Source organism: Patiria miniata, unplaced genomic scaffold (genome assembly GCF_015706575.1).
Source record: "Patiria miniata isolate m_02_andy unplaced genomic scaffold, ASM1570657v1 HiC_scaffold_3, whole genome shotgun sequence".
Classification (NCBI taxonomy): domain Eukaryota; kingdom Metazoa; phylum Echinodermata; class Asteroidea; order Valvatida; family Asterinidae; genus Patiria; species Patiria miniata.
In genome coordinates this window covers 20523072-20536703 of record NW_024037069.1, presented here as the reverse complement: position 1 = coordinate 20536703, position 13632 = coordinate 20523072, and the positions used below count along the sequence as shown (strand labels likewise).

Below are 13632 nucleotides of genomic sequence, written 5' to 3'. Positions count from 1 at the left end.
CTACATGTAGGTGCACACAGCCAAACTCAATAGTCTACACTAATGTACACAGAGTACATAAGAAGATTAAGCTTTCATTTGTGCACTGCTTGTGAAAAGTGTTTGCACTTGAAATGACTTCCCCTAGGGCCAGACAATACAAGGTCATACACTGTGCGAGGTTAGGCTCTGTTCTTTACTTTAGGCATATGTACATTTGTGTACATGTGCACTGTGTTGTTGGCTGCACAAATGTGCACATAACATTGAAAACAGATTTCCTGTACCAAATTCAATGACATGCATACACACAGACACATCAAAAGAACTTTCAACTCTGGCACCCGCACCCTACATTCAGAGCCGTTTTATTGCATACTTTTAACCTCACTTTTGCAAATAAATCATCAAACTGAACCAAAAATATATCCTTCGATTATATACATTGTACATGCACATTGTACATGTATGCATAATTGCTCCAATTATTAAGATGAATTGCGAATATTTCTCTTAAAAACCGTTTCAATTTAAAACTCCTAAAGCAAAACAGACTGACAAATGTGTCACTTGAGTCGTTTTACTTGGCATCCAACCACATGATCAAAAGCATTTCTTAAAATACTATGTGAAAGGCAAAATAGCATGTTTTTTTTTGACACAGCAGTCAGCAGGGTCCACACTTAACAGAGTACTGCAACGGGAATATCACTAAGTTCACAAATCCAATTATGTATACTATTCAAGTTCTGAAAATGGATGCATTTCCTGAAACATACCCGTAGAGTACGTGTCCCAATTCAAGACATGGAAGAAAAAAAAACAGGGTGGATTTGTGTTGAATTCTGTTATGCTGTTCACATACATTTTGTACATACTGGGTACCAGAGTCTTTTTATAATGTAAATGTAGTTGGGTACTTCGGTTGCACATTTGATTTTCCACTTAAAAAAGCCAAAATATTTAGTCATTCAAAAATAACATTTGTGCTACAGTATAAAATGACATGTGTCCAGAGATGTAATTTTATCCAACAACGAGAGATTTTTCACCTAAAAACTAAAGAGCTACCAAACGTTGCAAATTGCTATTTTAAAAATGCACTCAATGATAAAAGCAATTTAAAACAGATCCTTTGATGAAGTACCAACTTTATTGGAAACATTAATGTTTGTATACAACTCATTGATGTGTCTGGCATGTGCTGAGCACTATTGAACACAAAGAGCATCCTTCAGACATGAATGCAAAGACAGACGTGCAATTGATCCGAACCGGTAAACAATAGCCTGTGTAGGCCTACAAAATAGATCAATATTTATTCATGTTATTATGAACGCCTGACTGTCCTCGTGTGATATCCTGATCTGCTTGCATTGCCGCTGTGGGCCTTCATTATCGGTCGCTCCAATCTCGACTGGTGTCATGTGCACAAATGCATAGCGGGTCGCCAGCGGACGGTGAAAACGGGCGCCACCCGAGACCTTAATGATGGCGGTCTGTTTGCCACGCTGGTGTCACAGCGTGAAGAGCAGTGCTCAGCACGTGCGGCTGCGCTGCATCAGCATAGTATTCACGTTGAGGAAGGGGGTGTGGTGAATGGGAGATTTTTGTACAAATGTGTGAATTTCATTTCAGTTTGCCTTAGTTTATTTTTTACTGTTGGACTTGGAGGTATGGATGCATGCTGGGGGACAGTGTGTAATGTCCACAGACTAAATTTGACGAATTTTCTTAACAAATTGGTATATCAGTCTTACAATTCCCCTTTTAAAATGGATCTAAATTCATTTTCTTTTCACAAAAGTGCTATTTTAAATTTAATTTAGATTTTTTTTACATGTTTATTTTGTGTATGTTTTCTCCATTATCTGAACAATGAACAAAAAATTACACAAATTAGTAATTTCACCTAAATTAACCAAAAAATTAAATTCACAAGAAGAAAGAGTAAAAATAACATAAAATTTCATAAATATTAAATTTATATACACTGCACAAATCAGCACAATCACATTTCACAAAGAAAATATTTACTTATATTTTACACACACACAAAAATGAGCAGCTACATGTACTCCAAGGCCATACTTATTGCCACATATAACAATATCCTATGCCTATGGGTAGGTCCATTGTTCCGCTACTAACGCATTCAACAGTCGATAGTCTTTGTGCTGCGCGCAGACTGCACGAGGCACGCACGATGCATCATAGTGCTTTGTTCGCAAATGAGCGTCCACACCCCGAGCTGAAGCGTGCCTGCAACTGACCTTGGGATTTTTCAGCAAAAATACAGGTCAGTTTTTACAGCGCTGTGCACAATAACGCTCTGAATGTGGCCAGGATGATGCTCGGTCTTCCGCGACAGCTGTTGCCTCAAGATTCTAAAAAGTACTTCTTTTGTTTCTTAATTTTTTTGTTACCCTCCAAACAGTATTTTAACAGGGTACCACGTACATCAGTTGATGAATCATAACATGTATTACAAAGCGTTTAACGCCTCTTCTGTTCTATATCATATTAGCCCATTATACATGTATTATTGTACTCCCAACAATATCATAAGCGACACAAGGACTGCCTGTGCATGCACCCATACATCTGCAGCTGCTTGCACCTTTCAAAACTACCCAAATCACTTTCAATTTCAAATGTACTGCAGAAATTCATACTGACAAACACACAAATAAGACTTAGTATACAAAACGCAGAGTCTGAGATTAGTTTCAGAGCGATCATGTGACAATCTGTAACTAAACCATTATGTGCATGAAATACAGGAAGTGGTTTAATGACTTCCTATTTTGCTCGAATGTAATGTATGTAATGAAGCACTGTTGTTGACAAAAAAATCCATACAAAATTTACCCCCCCAAAATTGTTATTTTTATTGAACAAATCATAGAGACTTTATTTTTTTAATTCTATTTTAAAATAACTACATTATTTAATTTCAAAGTTTACCACAGAATTAACGTATCGCGGTAGAATCATGTCAACGCAGCTTGTAAAATATTGTCCAATTACATACATGATATGTTTTACATAGACGCGGAACGCACAAAATCTGAGACAAACAAAAACTGAACGTACAAAATTCCATAGGCTTGTCTAAGGGGCATGGCTAACTCGCGATAGGTCAATAGGGTCTACAACTTAAGTTAGCAAAACGAAAATACCAAGACTGCACATATAATGTTCGTGTAAATACTTTGTATGTACCATTTGCACATGTATGTGTACATGTGCATGTTGTCAAAAATCTGTACATTTCAGTGACCTGCACATTTACACAAGTACCATAGAGCTGGGACACATGTACGTACACGTCAATTTTATGCTGGCAATGCTCAAGAGTTAGAAGCAAAATTTTGCAATCTTTTCAGGGACTACTGTACACGTGTATGGCTGTGTTTGCAAGTGCACACGTATAATTTCATTGGCCCTTTTTCTTCTTTCAGTTTCAACCATTTCTGCCATACATGTTGAAGTTGCACGCTCTGCAATGCTTGCTTGTGTTTATTATTCCTCCATGCTTTGACCTACATGTATAAACCTCACCTACATTTTGTAAATAGTACTAAACTGTAGTATGCAGTACTTCAGCATATGTACGTATACGTGTACATGTTGTAAGTGGGCACAGCACTCATAATATTTATTAGTATTTGGGTGCTCCATACATGCACATAGTATCATTTCTGTAGTCCTACATACTTTATGTAGTATGTGGTACATGTACCTTACCCTAAAGTAAGATTAAGGGGGTTAGGGTTAACAAATGAACGTTTTTATTAAAGGGAATACATACATGTATACAACATTTGCAAACATCCAAAAATAAAACTACAAAGTTTTTACGAAATACCTTACTTCTAGGTAGGATGTTGGTAAATGACAGTCTTAAGCATCCTGTAAAATTATGGCACCTGGTGTGAAGTCATTTTCAAGAAAAAATGGTATTTTTGCATACATTTCCAACGGTGGTCGGCCACCATTGGAAAACTATTTTTCAACTACTGCTCCAAATATACCATTTTTTCCAGTCCAAATTTTGTTTGCTACATTGGTTACATGTTCATGAACAGGCGCAGGCCAGCTAAACTGGTTCCCTTGCCTTACAATTTTCCGGCATCTATAAATTGATCCATTTTAAACAGACTACTTGAACATTTTTGCTTTTCTTGGTTTTTCCAGCATTTTCCAACACAAAACTTGAAACATGTCAGTGTAACAATATTTGATCTATTATACTAACCCCTCAAATAGTTCATTTCTGAAAATTACAGCTAAAGCGAATGATGCACATTCCCTTTAATGAACAGAGAATTATGTGCACACGCACATCATGACGTGTGAACTATTCAGCCAAACAATGTTCATGTAAATTATATTGACATTTAGAATAGAACTATTGGCGACAGATCCGAAGATTTCATTAATTAATCCAGGTATCAATCTAACAAGCAGCAATCGGCCGTAATGATCTCTGCAGGATCTAGTGCAGCTGCTTTGCCACATTAGTGTGAATCTGATTTCTCCAGGGACCATGCGGTGTTTGCACTCTTCTTAGCAACAACCTCACAATGCCACATGGATCTGATGTTTAATTAATCAAAGTTCATTTCTGCTGTTGATTACAATGAACATTTCTGGATGCATGGGGCATCAAAATTCCCTTTCTTTTTTGAGGTCAAGTAAAAAAATGAAGAAGTTGCTCGTCCCCGCCCGCTTCCTTTTTTACCGGCTCTCAAAAAGTGGTAAAAAAGCACCGTGATCTACTGTTTATTCACAAGGGAGCATACAACTTGCAAGTCTGCACATTCATTGAAACTTTCCCAATTTTCTTACCACAGTTCTTGAGTTAAATACACAAAATGCAGTACACTTTTTTCAAAGTTTTGAAGTTTAAATCAAAAGAATAAAATTTTAACATTGTATTTTTGCAGCTACAGGGGAACAGGAATAAGGTGGAATATTTACATGTAGGCCTATAATTTTTGTAACTCATTAACTGTTTTAAATATCTTTTATAGTGCATGTACACTATTACTATACGTATGTGCGTAATTAATAACATCATGTAATAATTTACATTACGTATATAAGGTGATATTACGTACGCACGTATTACGAAATAAAAATCTTCATATCACCGATGTCCCCTCTTAGTCTTCGTAGGTTTTAAAGATGAGTCTAAAATGTTTAACTTGTTGGCCATGTTCGCAGGTTTTTAAAGCCTGGCGGCGACTTCTGAAGCATGGCGGGCACCGCAGAAAGCATGTCGGGGGCGCCAAGTTTGATTTTTTTTATAGGTTAGAGAACACTATAACTTTTGTAATGTGTTAAAAGACACTGTCAAATCAATGTTCAATACTAACAACATGACTAAATAAATGAATCATTGAATGTTATCAACATGATCAATTATATCATATATGACTTTTTTGCAATTTTTGTAAAACAGTGATAAACTTGATACAATGCTTATTTTCAATAAAAACCATTGCAGGATAATCACATAATCCATAATGTTAATGGGCATACATGTGCAATGTACATACCTCCCAACAACGTTACTCCTAACACGAGCTTGAACAATGCCGTTGACAGGGCCATTTTGCCCATATCCAGGAACCCCATGTTGGCTGCAAATCACTCGCGAGCTTCGCGACCCAGCCCCGGCCCGCGAACTCCCCGTCTACGGCTACGCTACGAAAGGGCAAAAAACAGGTCCCTCGTTTGCCCTCGTTTGTAAACTACCTAAGGCAAATTAACAGCTTGATTAATATCAGCTAAATGCAGACATCTTCAGTGTGCCGCTGTAGATCGCATCAAGATTGCACAAACGGCATTGACAGCAAAGTGAACAAATAAAATTGACCCGCCTTTTGTGTCATTTGGCTGGACGTACACGTGATACCAGTGCAGTGTGTAATCGATGAATGAAAAAAAACACATCAAAATAACCTTGAAAAATGGTCAAGGGAGGGCGCTGTTCAATTTCTTTATGGGGGCACATAATTTTCAAATGACTAGACTCTGGCTTTCGTCTTCCCAACTTCATGTTAATGCTTCAGGAACATTCAATCGGTTGATATGAAGCCAAAAGTTGGAATATTTTTGTTTAGTTTTCATCCCAGTGATTTAGAAGTCGGAGGCCGCCGAAGACGAAGCAAAGGTTTCTAAAATATCCCCTATACAAAATTATAAAGAACACATTTTTATGTCTAAATGATTATCTAAGGTGATGCACACAGTGGCGACGCCAGAATCTCTACTTTTCAGGTTACGGAATTTCAAACACAAATTTACACCGTTTTAAACTTCTGTCCACGGATCACAAGAAAAGGTTTTGGCTTACTGAGGAAAACGAAAACAATTCACAAAGGCCTACATCGATTGTTTGTTTGTCTTGCTGAAAGAACACTGACCTTTCTGTGATCCCTGGACAGACCTTTAAAACGGTGTTTGTGTTCAAACTGCCGTAACTTGAAAAGTACATGAGCGATTTGAATGATTCTTGTACTAAAAAAAACCTTATTAATTGGCCTTTCATATCACAGATTTTGAAAGTGCTGCATTGAGGAACTTAACTAAATAATTGGTCCTGCCATTCGGGTTTCTTTTCTTTTACTCATCACCCCGTATTTTATGAAATGCCCACACAGTAAATAAACGCCCATAGGATTGGCCACCGTTAGCGGTGGTGGCTTTATTTCAAAGTGGAATTTAAAAAAATATGACGGATCTATCCATGGTAAAATAGAACTGAAAATTGTCCTAGAGGTCATAATCTTTAATTTCCAGTGAAAATAACCCCTCAATGCCACCTTTAAGAGCTTGAAAGTACGACACTTCGTCTCAGTGAGCTTCCGGACCCTTCTTTTCTGAAGGCATTTTACACGGGGTTGCCCTTTCTCTTGCTATAATTTTGGACAAAAACGATTTCTATAACCGTAATCACCCCAGCCAAAGAAACATTCATGTTGGAATTTTATCTTGGCATTCCACATGAAAAAAATGATGAGAAATCAGTTGGAGATGGCTAGAAGCGAATTTTACTTCAGCGACCTCTCTCATCCGGATTTTCGTACCTAGGTCTCCTTGTTTCGATCACGTTTGTTTCTACAGCGCGTACTCATATAATTGCGTGAAAAAAATCGATTATAACCCGACAATTTGCCTACCTAGTACTGCTAGTACCTAGCCTACATACATATCCCATGGATTCTAGATTCACTGGCTTTCTTGAATACAGTTCTCATCAACGGTCATTTTGTTAATGAGGATTTAGTCCTTCTTGTTTCATTCAAAACAATTGTGTGTCCTGAAAAAGACATTTTGGTCTCCTATAAGTTTCGGTTTTCACTCACTGCAATGACCGCCAAAATGATGTTCACCTATACAATCGAGTGCTCCACATGTATTTTAGGTTTTCGGAATAAGTGAGAGGTCAATTTTGTGTACGATATTTCCCTTTCACGTCGTGCAATTTTTCAATTTCCATAAACTGAGACGTTAGTAACAATTTTATAAAGGCCTTTTCCGAGGGCTATTTTTTTTTTAAGGAAATCATGCACCAATATCAGACTTTTAACGCGCTAATTTTCCCCTTCAAGTTCGAGGGGCTGGGCGGCGATTTGTTTCCGTAGGTGGTTTGCCCAAAGCATGCATAATTCAGTGTTCCTTTTCAAGTTTTAATCGTTTCAAATCAAAACACTTTGTCCTCGTTCTCTTTTTTTCCCTTAAAATAAAATTATACCTCAACGAAATCCAGAGAAGAAAATCATTTAGTCGAAGAGAATGAGCAGCCGATCAGCGACGACGTGGATTCGAACCATGTCCGGCTCTTGGCTAATGACTGTGGTAGATTGACGACGTCTGTACTTTTAAATGCTTTAAAGGTAACTGGTTGACTAAATAACAACAATGCTCTTGATAATGATTGTTCATGAAACTATATTGCATTATTCATGACTTTGGAGCATCCCGCCTACTTATAGTACGGAAAAGAAATTCGCGGGCAGGAAGAGCGCCATAGCGCCACCAGGGGTCCACTTTTAGGGGAAAGATTTCCATATATATACGAAGTTCACTAATTTTCCTCTGTATTGACTAACAAAGCCCCCAGATAGCAATTTCATGTCATCAAAGTCAATTTGAGCAGTGAGAAAATACAAGAATTCTCTTAGAAAACACTTAGAATTTTTCAGTCCAATCTCATAGGGTTTGTACACAGGGTGTTGAGTGAACTTCGTACATGATGATGTATATGGAAATCTTTCCCTTTTAGGCTCTAAATGGTTCACAAGCGTCACAAGGCGGCGCTCTTTGTTTCGGAATTTCGCTTCGCGCGCAGCATGCATGCAGTGGACTCAATCTTGCTACCTGGCTGTTAGCCCGACTGCGTCTGGCCGTACAGTACTATCGCAAGCTCTGTAGTACGGCCAGACGCTGAATGCTTCCAAAAAGACTGAATTTTTTGGGCCGCCGATGTAGCGATTTTGCTACATCTTTCGATCGCAATTATCTTTTCATCCAGGACACAAATTTCCAAAGTTAAGGTTTGTAGTCGTAGAGCAACTCATACCTTTTCGAAAAAACGTTGTTTGGTCTCAATATTTTCATCCATCTGGCCACAAGACGAATTTCAGTCATCAGATTCCACAAATATCGTCCCCCATGCGATCCCCCATGCGATTTCAAAATGGCGGCCGCGCTGTAATGTATGCAATATGCAGGCGCGCCCGTGCAAACTCATGAATATGCATAAACAGTCTGTGACGTAAAACCTCGTGTTTTTGGACGTACGGCCCGCCGCACGCACGTCCAAAAACACGAGGTCGTACGTCACAGACTGTTATGCATATTCATGAGTTTGCGCGGGCGCGCCTGCATATTGCATACATTACAGCACGGCCGCCATTTTGAAATCGCATGGGGGATCGCATGGGGGACGATATTTGAGGAATCTGATGACTGAAATTCGTCTTGTGGCCAGATGGATGAAAATATTGAGACCAAACAACGTTTTTTCGAAAAGGTATGAGTTGCTCTACAACTACGAACCTTAACTTTGGAAATTTGTGCCCTGGATGAAAAGATAATTGCGATCGAAAGATGTAGCAAAATCGCTACATCGGCGGCCCAAAAAATTCAGTCTTTTTGGAAGCATTCAGCGTCTGGCCGTACTACAGAGCTTGCGATAGTACTGTACGGCCAGACGCAGTCGGGCTACCTGGCTGTCTCATGTGTCATGGAGGAATCCCTCCATTCTCCATGTTCTCTCATGCAGTGCATGCAAGGAATGTGACCACAGTGAGTTCTCGATCTCCATAACGTAGATCCAGTTATGTTTTGGTGGGATTTTAAGCGGTTTGGAATGAATGTATGATGTATGTACCCAGACATGCCAGACGCCAGTTCGTCTTCGATCTGCGATGGTTGTGTACAAAGTCTATGAGGGTCAAGAACATTTTTCAAAGTATTTCATAACATTACAAAACATGAAAGGATCTGGGTGAAATGTTCATGTCTTTTAAACATTTTTGCCATGACTGACCTTTATTGAGATGATATATGGTGAAAGAAAGGGCGTCAGGTCAGGATGCAACATTCTTTCCACGAAAGTAAAGAAAACGTATAGTCGAACGTATGGTATAACCAATCGAACTACCAAAGCGTTCTGGTTAGACAGGTAGTTTCAACTGTAGATTCTCAATGGTGATTATGCAATACTGTAACAATAGCAGTTGAAAACCGTGTTACGGCTGCTGCAATGATACTTATAGCCACTACGATTAACAAATCATTTATGTGTGTGGTGAACAAACAAAATGGTGTCGGTGAACATGGTGAACAGTGGTGAATCTTCATTATCCTGGACGAACTGCGAGTTGGAGGGAATTTAGACTCATGCCATGTTTCATAACTTAATTTCTTAACCTTCCATGCCCCCCCATCACATTCATTCATGATGTATATTTATCACTAACTGCTCATTTATCATGTTTATGTTAATGATCTTGCATTTTACTTGAATTTCTTTTTTATGTCCTTTCAATTTCAGGTGGACTACGTATAAATGAACTTGTACAAAAGCTTACTTCACAGTTGCACTGAGGAGCCACTTCTCGCTTGTTACTACTTACAAGATCATCTTTAAAAAGTATCCCTCGAAAAATCATAGAACAAGGCAACAGAGAGCAAGATGCAGCAAATGAGCACAGCGCTGTCGGACTTGGTCCTCGCCCTCACGTCCTTTGGAACGGCCCTTTTCATCCTTCGTCAGAACCTCTTCGCCTCGGCCGGCTTCATTCTGATGGGCATGGCGGCTAGCTGCGGTGCCTACCGCTTCAGTCGCTCAACCCCTTCCCCGCAGGTCCTGTACTGGCACCAAGGTCTGGCTTGGATTACCACGATTCTCGGCACGTCGTTGGTGGCGAGCGGTTTCCACAGATGGTACACAAACTCAGTCATGTCCGCACTTCACATGGGTAGCGCCCTCGCACTGGTTTGCCTGTCCAAGGCAACAGACATTCTCGCACCCCGCACCGAGGAACTCCTGGTCTCGGCCGTGTCGTCCTTGGCCGTCGTCTCCATAGGAATCTTCAGCGTCTTGCACACCAACCCCTTCGGACTTCTGGGCGCGGTCTTGTACGGCATTGCTGCAGCGGTCGGGACTGAAGGAGATTTGGCTAGTATCCGGCGCGTTGATTGGTTTCACTATCTTCTAGCCTTTGCCAATGTGGTCTTTTTGAGAGCTTTTACATACGCCAGTCCCCATGTTTTCTACAAGGACAATTGAATTGGATGATCCGAACTTGACTTTTTCTTGCTTTGTCATCCCATGTTCGCAGAATAAGGCTTCCTTTGCGCAGTTCATCCTTTGTGATGTTTCCGTATCTTCCACATTTAAAAAAACAAATTAAGATAAAGCTATTTTCCATAAGGCCAAACAAAAAAAATGGTGTGTTTACGGTAACCCGACCGACCTGGAATTATTTCGGCCAAATTGCCGACCTCAAACTTTTTATTGCCATTTTGAAGGTTGATAATTGACAAACTTCAAACATTTCAAGTACTTTTAATTATTTGCCACGAACAAAAACCATTTTCCACACTTGAATCTGACCATGATTTTGACACAAACATACCTGTGTTGACGTGCGAAAATCGCGACGATCTCAAAACTTGAATTCTCAAACTACGAAGTACGATTATTTTTGCACAAACGCATCGGGTTTTTTTTTTCTTTAATTACAAAAATATTAGTGACCTACTAGATCTCCTCTGAATTGCAAGGACAAATCTTAAGATAAAGACCCCCAGATTTGCTCTAAAATGCACCAGAGAGCTTCTAAAGTTCAAACATTTTCGGGTTGTTGAATCACAGCAAATCTTCCCCCACGTTTGAAAAAATCCTGGGGAGAACCCTGGCCGACGATACAAATTAATTTGGATTGAAATGTATCGATTGAATATCTTCAATGCTTGAATAGTGGTTTTATAAAAAAAAATTGCAAAAGAACACGCATGGGCATGCAGAACTGAAATGAAAAAAAAAAATACAAAATAAAATTATTTCCCTACCTACCTACCTAGATTTTTTTTCAGGCCGTTACCGTAAACACGCCATTTTTTTTGTTTGGCCTAAATTGAATTTCCAAAGTGTCACAGCAAGGATTGATTGTTAAAATGCCCAGTGTCTAATTTGGCGTGTGTTTCAAAGTTTATTTATATTTTCAACATTTTCCAAATTAATACTGTTCATTTTTCTGTGATGTTCAAGTACTGCAAATAAATGAGTACATAAGTATGACCCTGTTGTCTCCATGTAGATTCAACTTGTTTTCCAACTTAACAAGGGAGGGGGGGGGGTGTAAGTTTAACATCAAAAGAAATTGACACTGTTCAACAGGTTGAATTTTCCCATACAATTCCTGGCCTTTATTTATAATACTGAAGGTTAGATTTCTAGGAAGCCCCCGTACACAGCAAACACATACATCAGCATTCTGTGTTGCGAGACGTCAACATGTAGTAAACATCAATTTTTTGAAAATTATGACGGATGCAGTTTTTTTGCAGACCGCGACAAGCATATTTTTTACGGCCAAAAGCTAATGACGCAAAAATGTGCAGCGCACAGTGACTAACCAAAAATGCGAATTGGCTTTTTAGGTGTAATTGTTAAAACAAGAAGGCTGATGTTCACAATTGTTGCATTTGATCAACTTCTTAATTAAATGAACTGACAAGTATTTTTCCCAAAAACTTATAACAGCAAACAAGAGTGAAAATTAATAAAAACTGCTGCAAACTGCTGACTAGATTGACCTGAAATATACAAATCAACAAAATAAGTGGGCCAAACGATATGGTCCTAAGAAAGACCGAAACGATTAGCAAACAAAGAGTCTACAATTTCAATTATGCTCAGTGACGGACTTAAGAACAATTGGTTGTTCTCCAAATTTCTAATTTTATTTTCAGTTTTAGGTGTTTTTTTCCACAATGAGTATCAATGGACCCATTGTAGTTGACTTGAAAGTGAGGCTATAGTTATAAACTTTGGCCACTTGAATGGGTTCTCTCACATGACAGCTTGGCCACCTCTTAGTCAAGTAATGAAAGAGTTTATGTTTTGTGCATAGAGCCTCACTTTGGATCCATCATGGCGATATCATATAGATGGTGAATGCACTGACAACAGAAGAAAACAAAACTTGATAATAAGAATGAATTGTTTTCATTATGCAAAATGTTCATGTCCTTGTATTCTCATACTTGTATTCTATACTCGCATAGGCCTTATGCGTAGAAGCCAATTTACAGGGCAATGCCTTGGTTTTGCTTTGATATGCATGAGTGAACGTTTTGTGCATTTACCGTTACTGAGTTAAAATAAATGTTGCCCTCTAAGGTGGCTGCAATGCACAAGGTCCATTAATGAATTTGTTGCCAAGTGTATATTTCATTGTTCATTCATGCACGTGCACAATTTTAGGAGGCTATCACTAAGGCCAAAAAAAAAAAAAAGTCTCCGGTTTCTGGTATGGAGCTTGCACAAAAAGTGGTGAGGCGACGCTGCTTTTTTTTTTTTACCTGATTTTTTTTGCCTCAAATGTCGGCTGATGACTGCAAATGGTGCCCGACTAAACTTAGTGCAAATATATGGGAGTCCAGAGAGGCCACTTAACGCTTATTCTCGACCATAACCCAATCTAAAAACACGTTAAAATTGTGCAGCAGCAGGATTCCAGTCAAACCAGTGAGTTTGGCGGTTTTGAGACATCATCTTTCATTGAAAAATTTTTTTTTTTCATTTTGCCGATGCGCATGGCTACGGCGACGCGCGCGCATACCAGAAACCGGAGACTTTTTTTTTTGGCCTAAAGGACTTTTTATTAGTGTACATGTATGCTTTTGTAACTTTTTTTTCATTGTGCCAATTTTATGTGAATATTTTGTTAAACAATAACTAAAAGTTACAAATTTCTAGCAGTGTATTAATACTGGTCAGGGGCTTTAAAACTACATGTAGTATAACATTTCTACTTATAAAAGGTAATGATTAAAACACCGAGATTTGGACTTGAGGAAGTAATTTTTTTGTGGTCGTTCTGGTCAATTTCTGAATAACTT

General features: G+C 38.8%; 2 protein-coding genes across 7 annotated transcripts in view; one reads left to right on the top strand and one right to left on the bottom strand.

Annotated features, from left to right (window-relative positions):
- The window catches only part of LOC119738860 (piezo-type mechanosensitive ion channel component 2-like), an 83848-nt gene extending 77929 nt beyond the window's left edge, over positions 1 to 5919 (bottom strand). For all 6 annotated transcript variants that reach the window (XM_038213829.1, XM_038213834.1, XM_038213830.1 and 3 more), the window contains exon 1: positions 5547 to 5919. In XM_038213829.1, the coding sequence (XP_038069757.1) occupies positions 5547 to 5625 (79 nt within the window). In that variant the 5' untranslated portion in view covers positions 5626 to 5919. The remainder of the gene's footprint in view (positions 1 to 5546) is intronic.
- A 3298-nt stretch (positions 5920 to 9217) lies between these two features.
- Positions 9218 to 10912, top strand: LOC119738651. The gene is made up of 2 exons (XM_038213564.1): positions 9218 to 9303; positions 10055 to 10912. The coding sequence occupies exon 2, from the start codon at positions 10196 to 10198 to the stop codon at positions 10790 to 10792; it is 597 nt and encodes a 198-aa protein (XP_038069492.1). The 5' UTR covers positions 9218 to 9303; positions 10055 to 10195; the 3' UTR covers positions 10793 to 10912.
- Positions 10913 to 13632: the final 2720 nt, after the last annotated feature.

Excerpts from the sequence above, each read along its gene's own strand:
- LOC119738651 (XM_038213564.1), top strand. The coding sequence starts at position 10,196 with ATGCAGCAAATGAGCACAGCGCTGTCGGACTTGGTCCTCGCCCTCACG.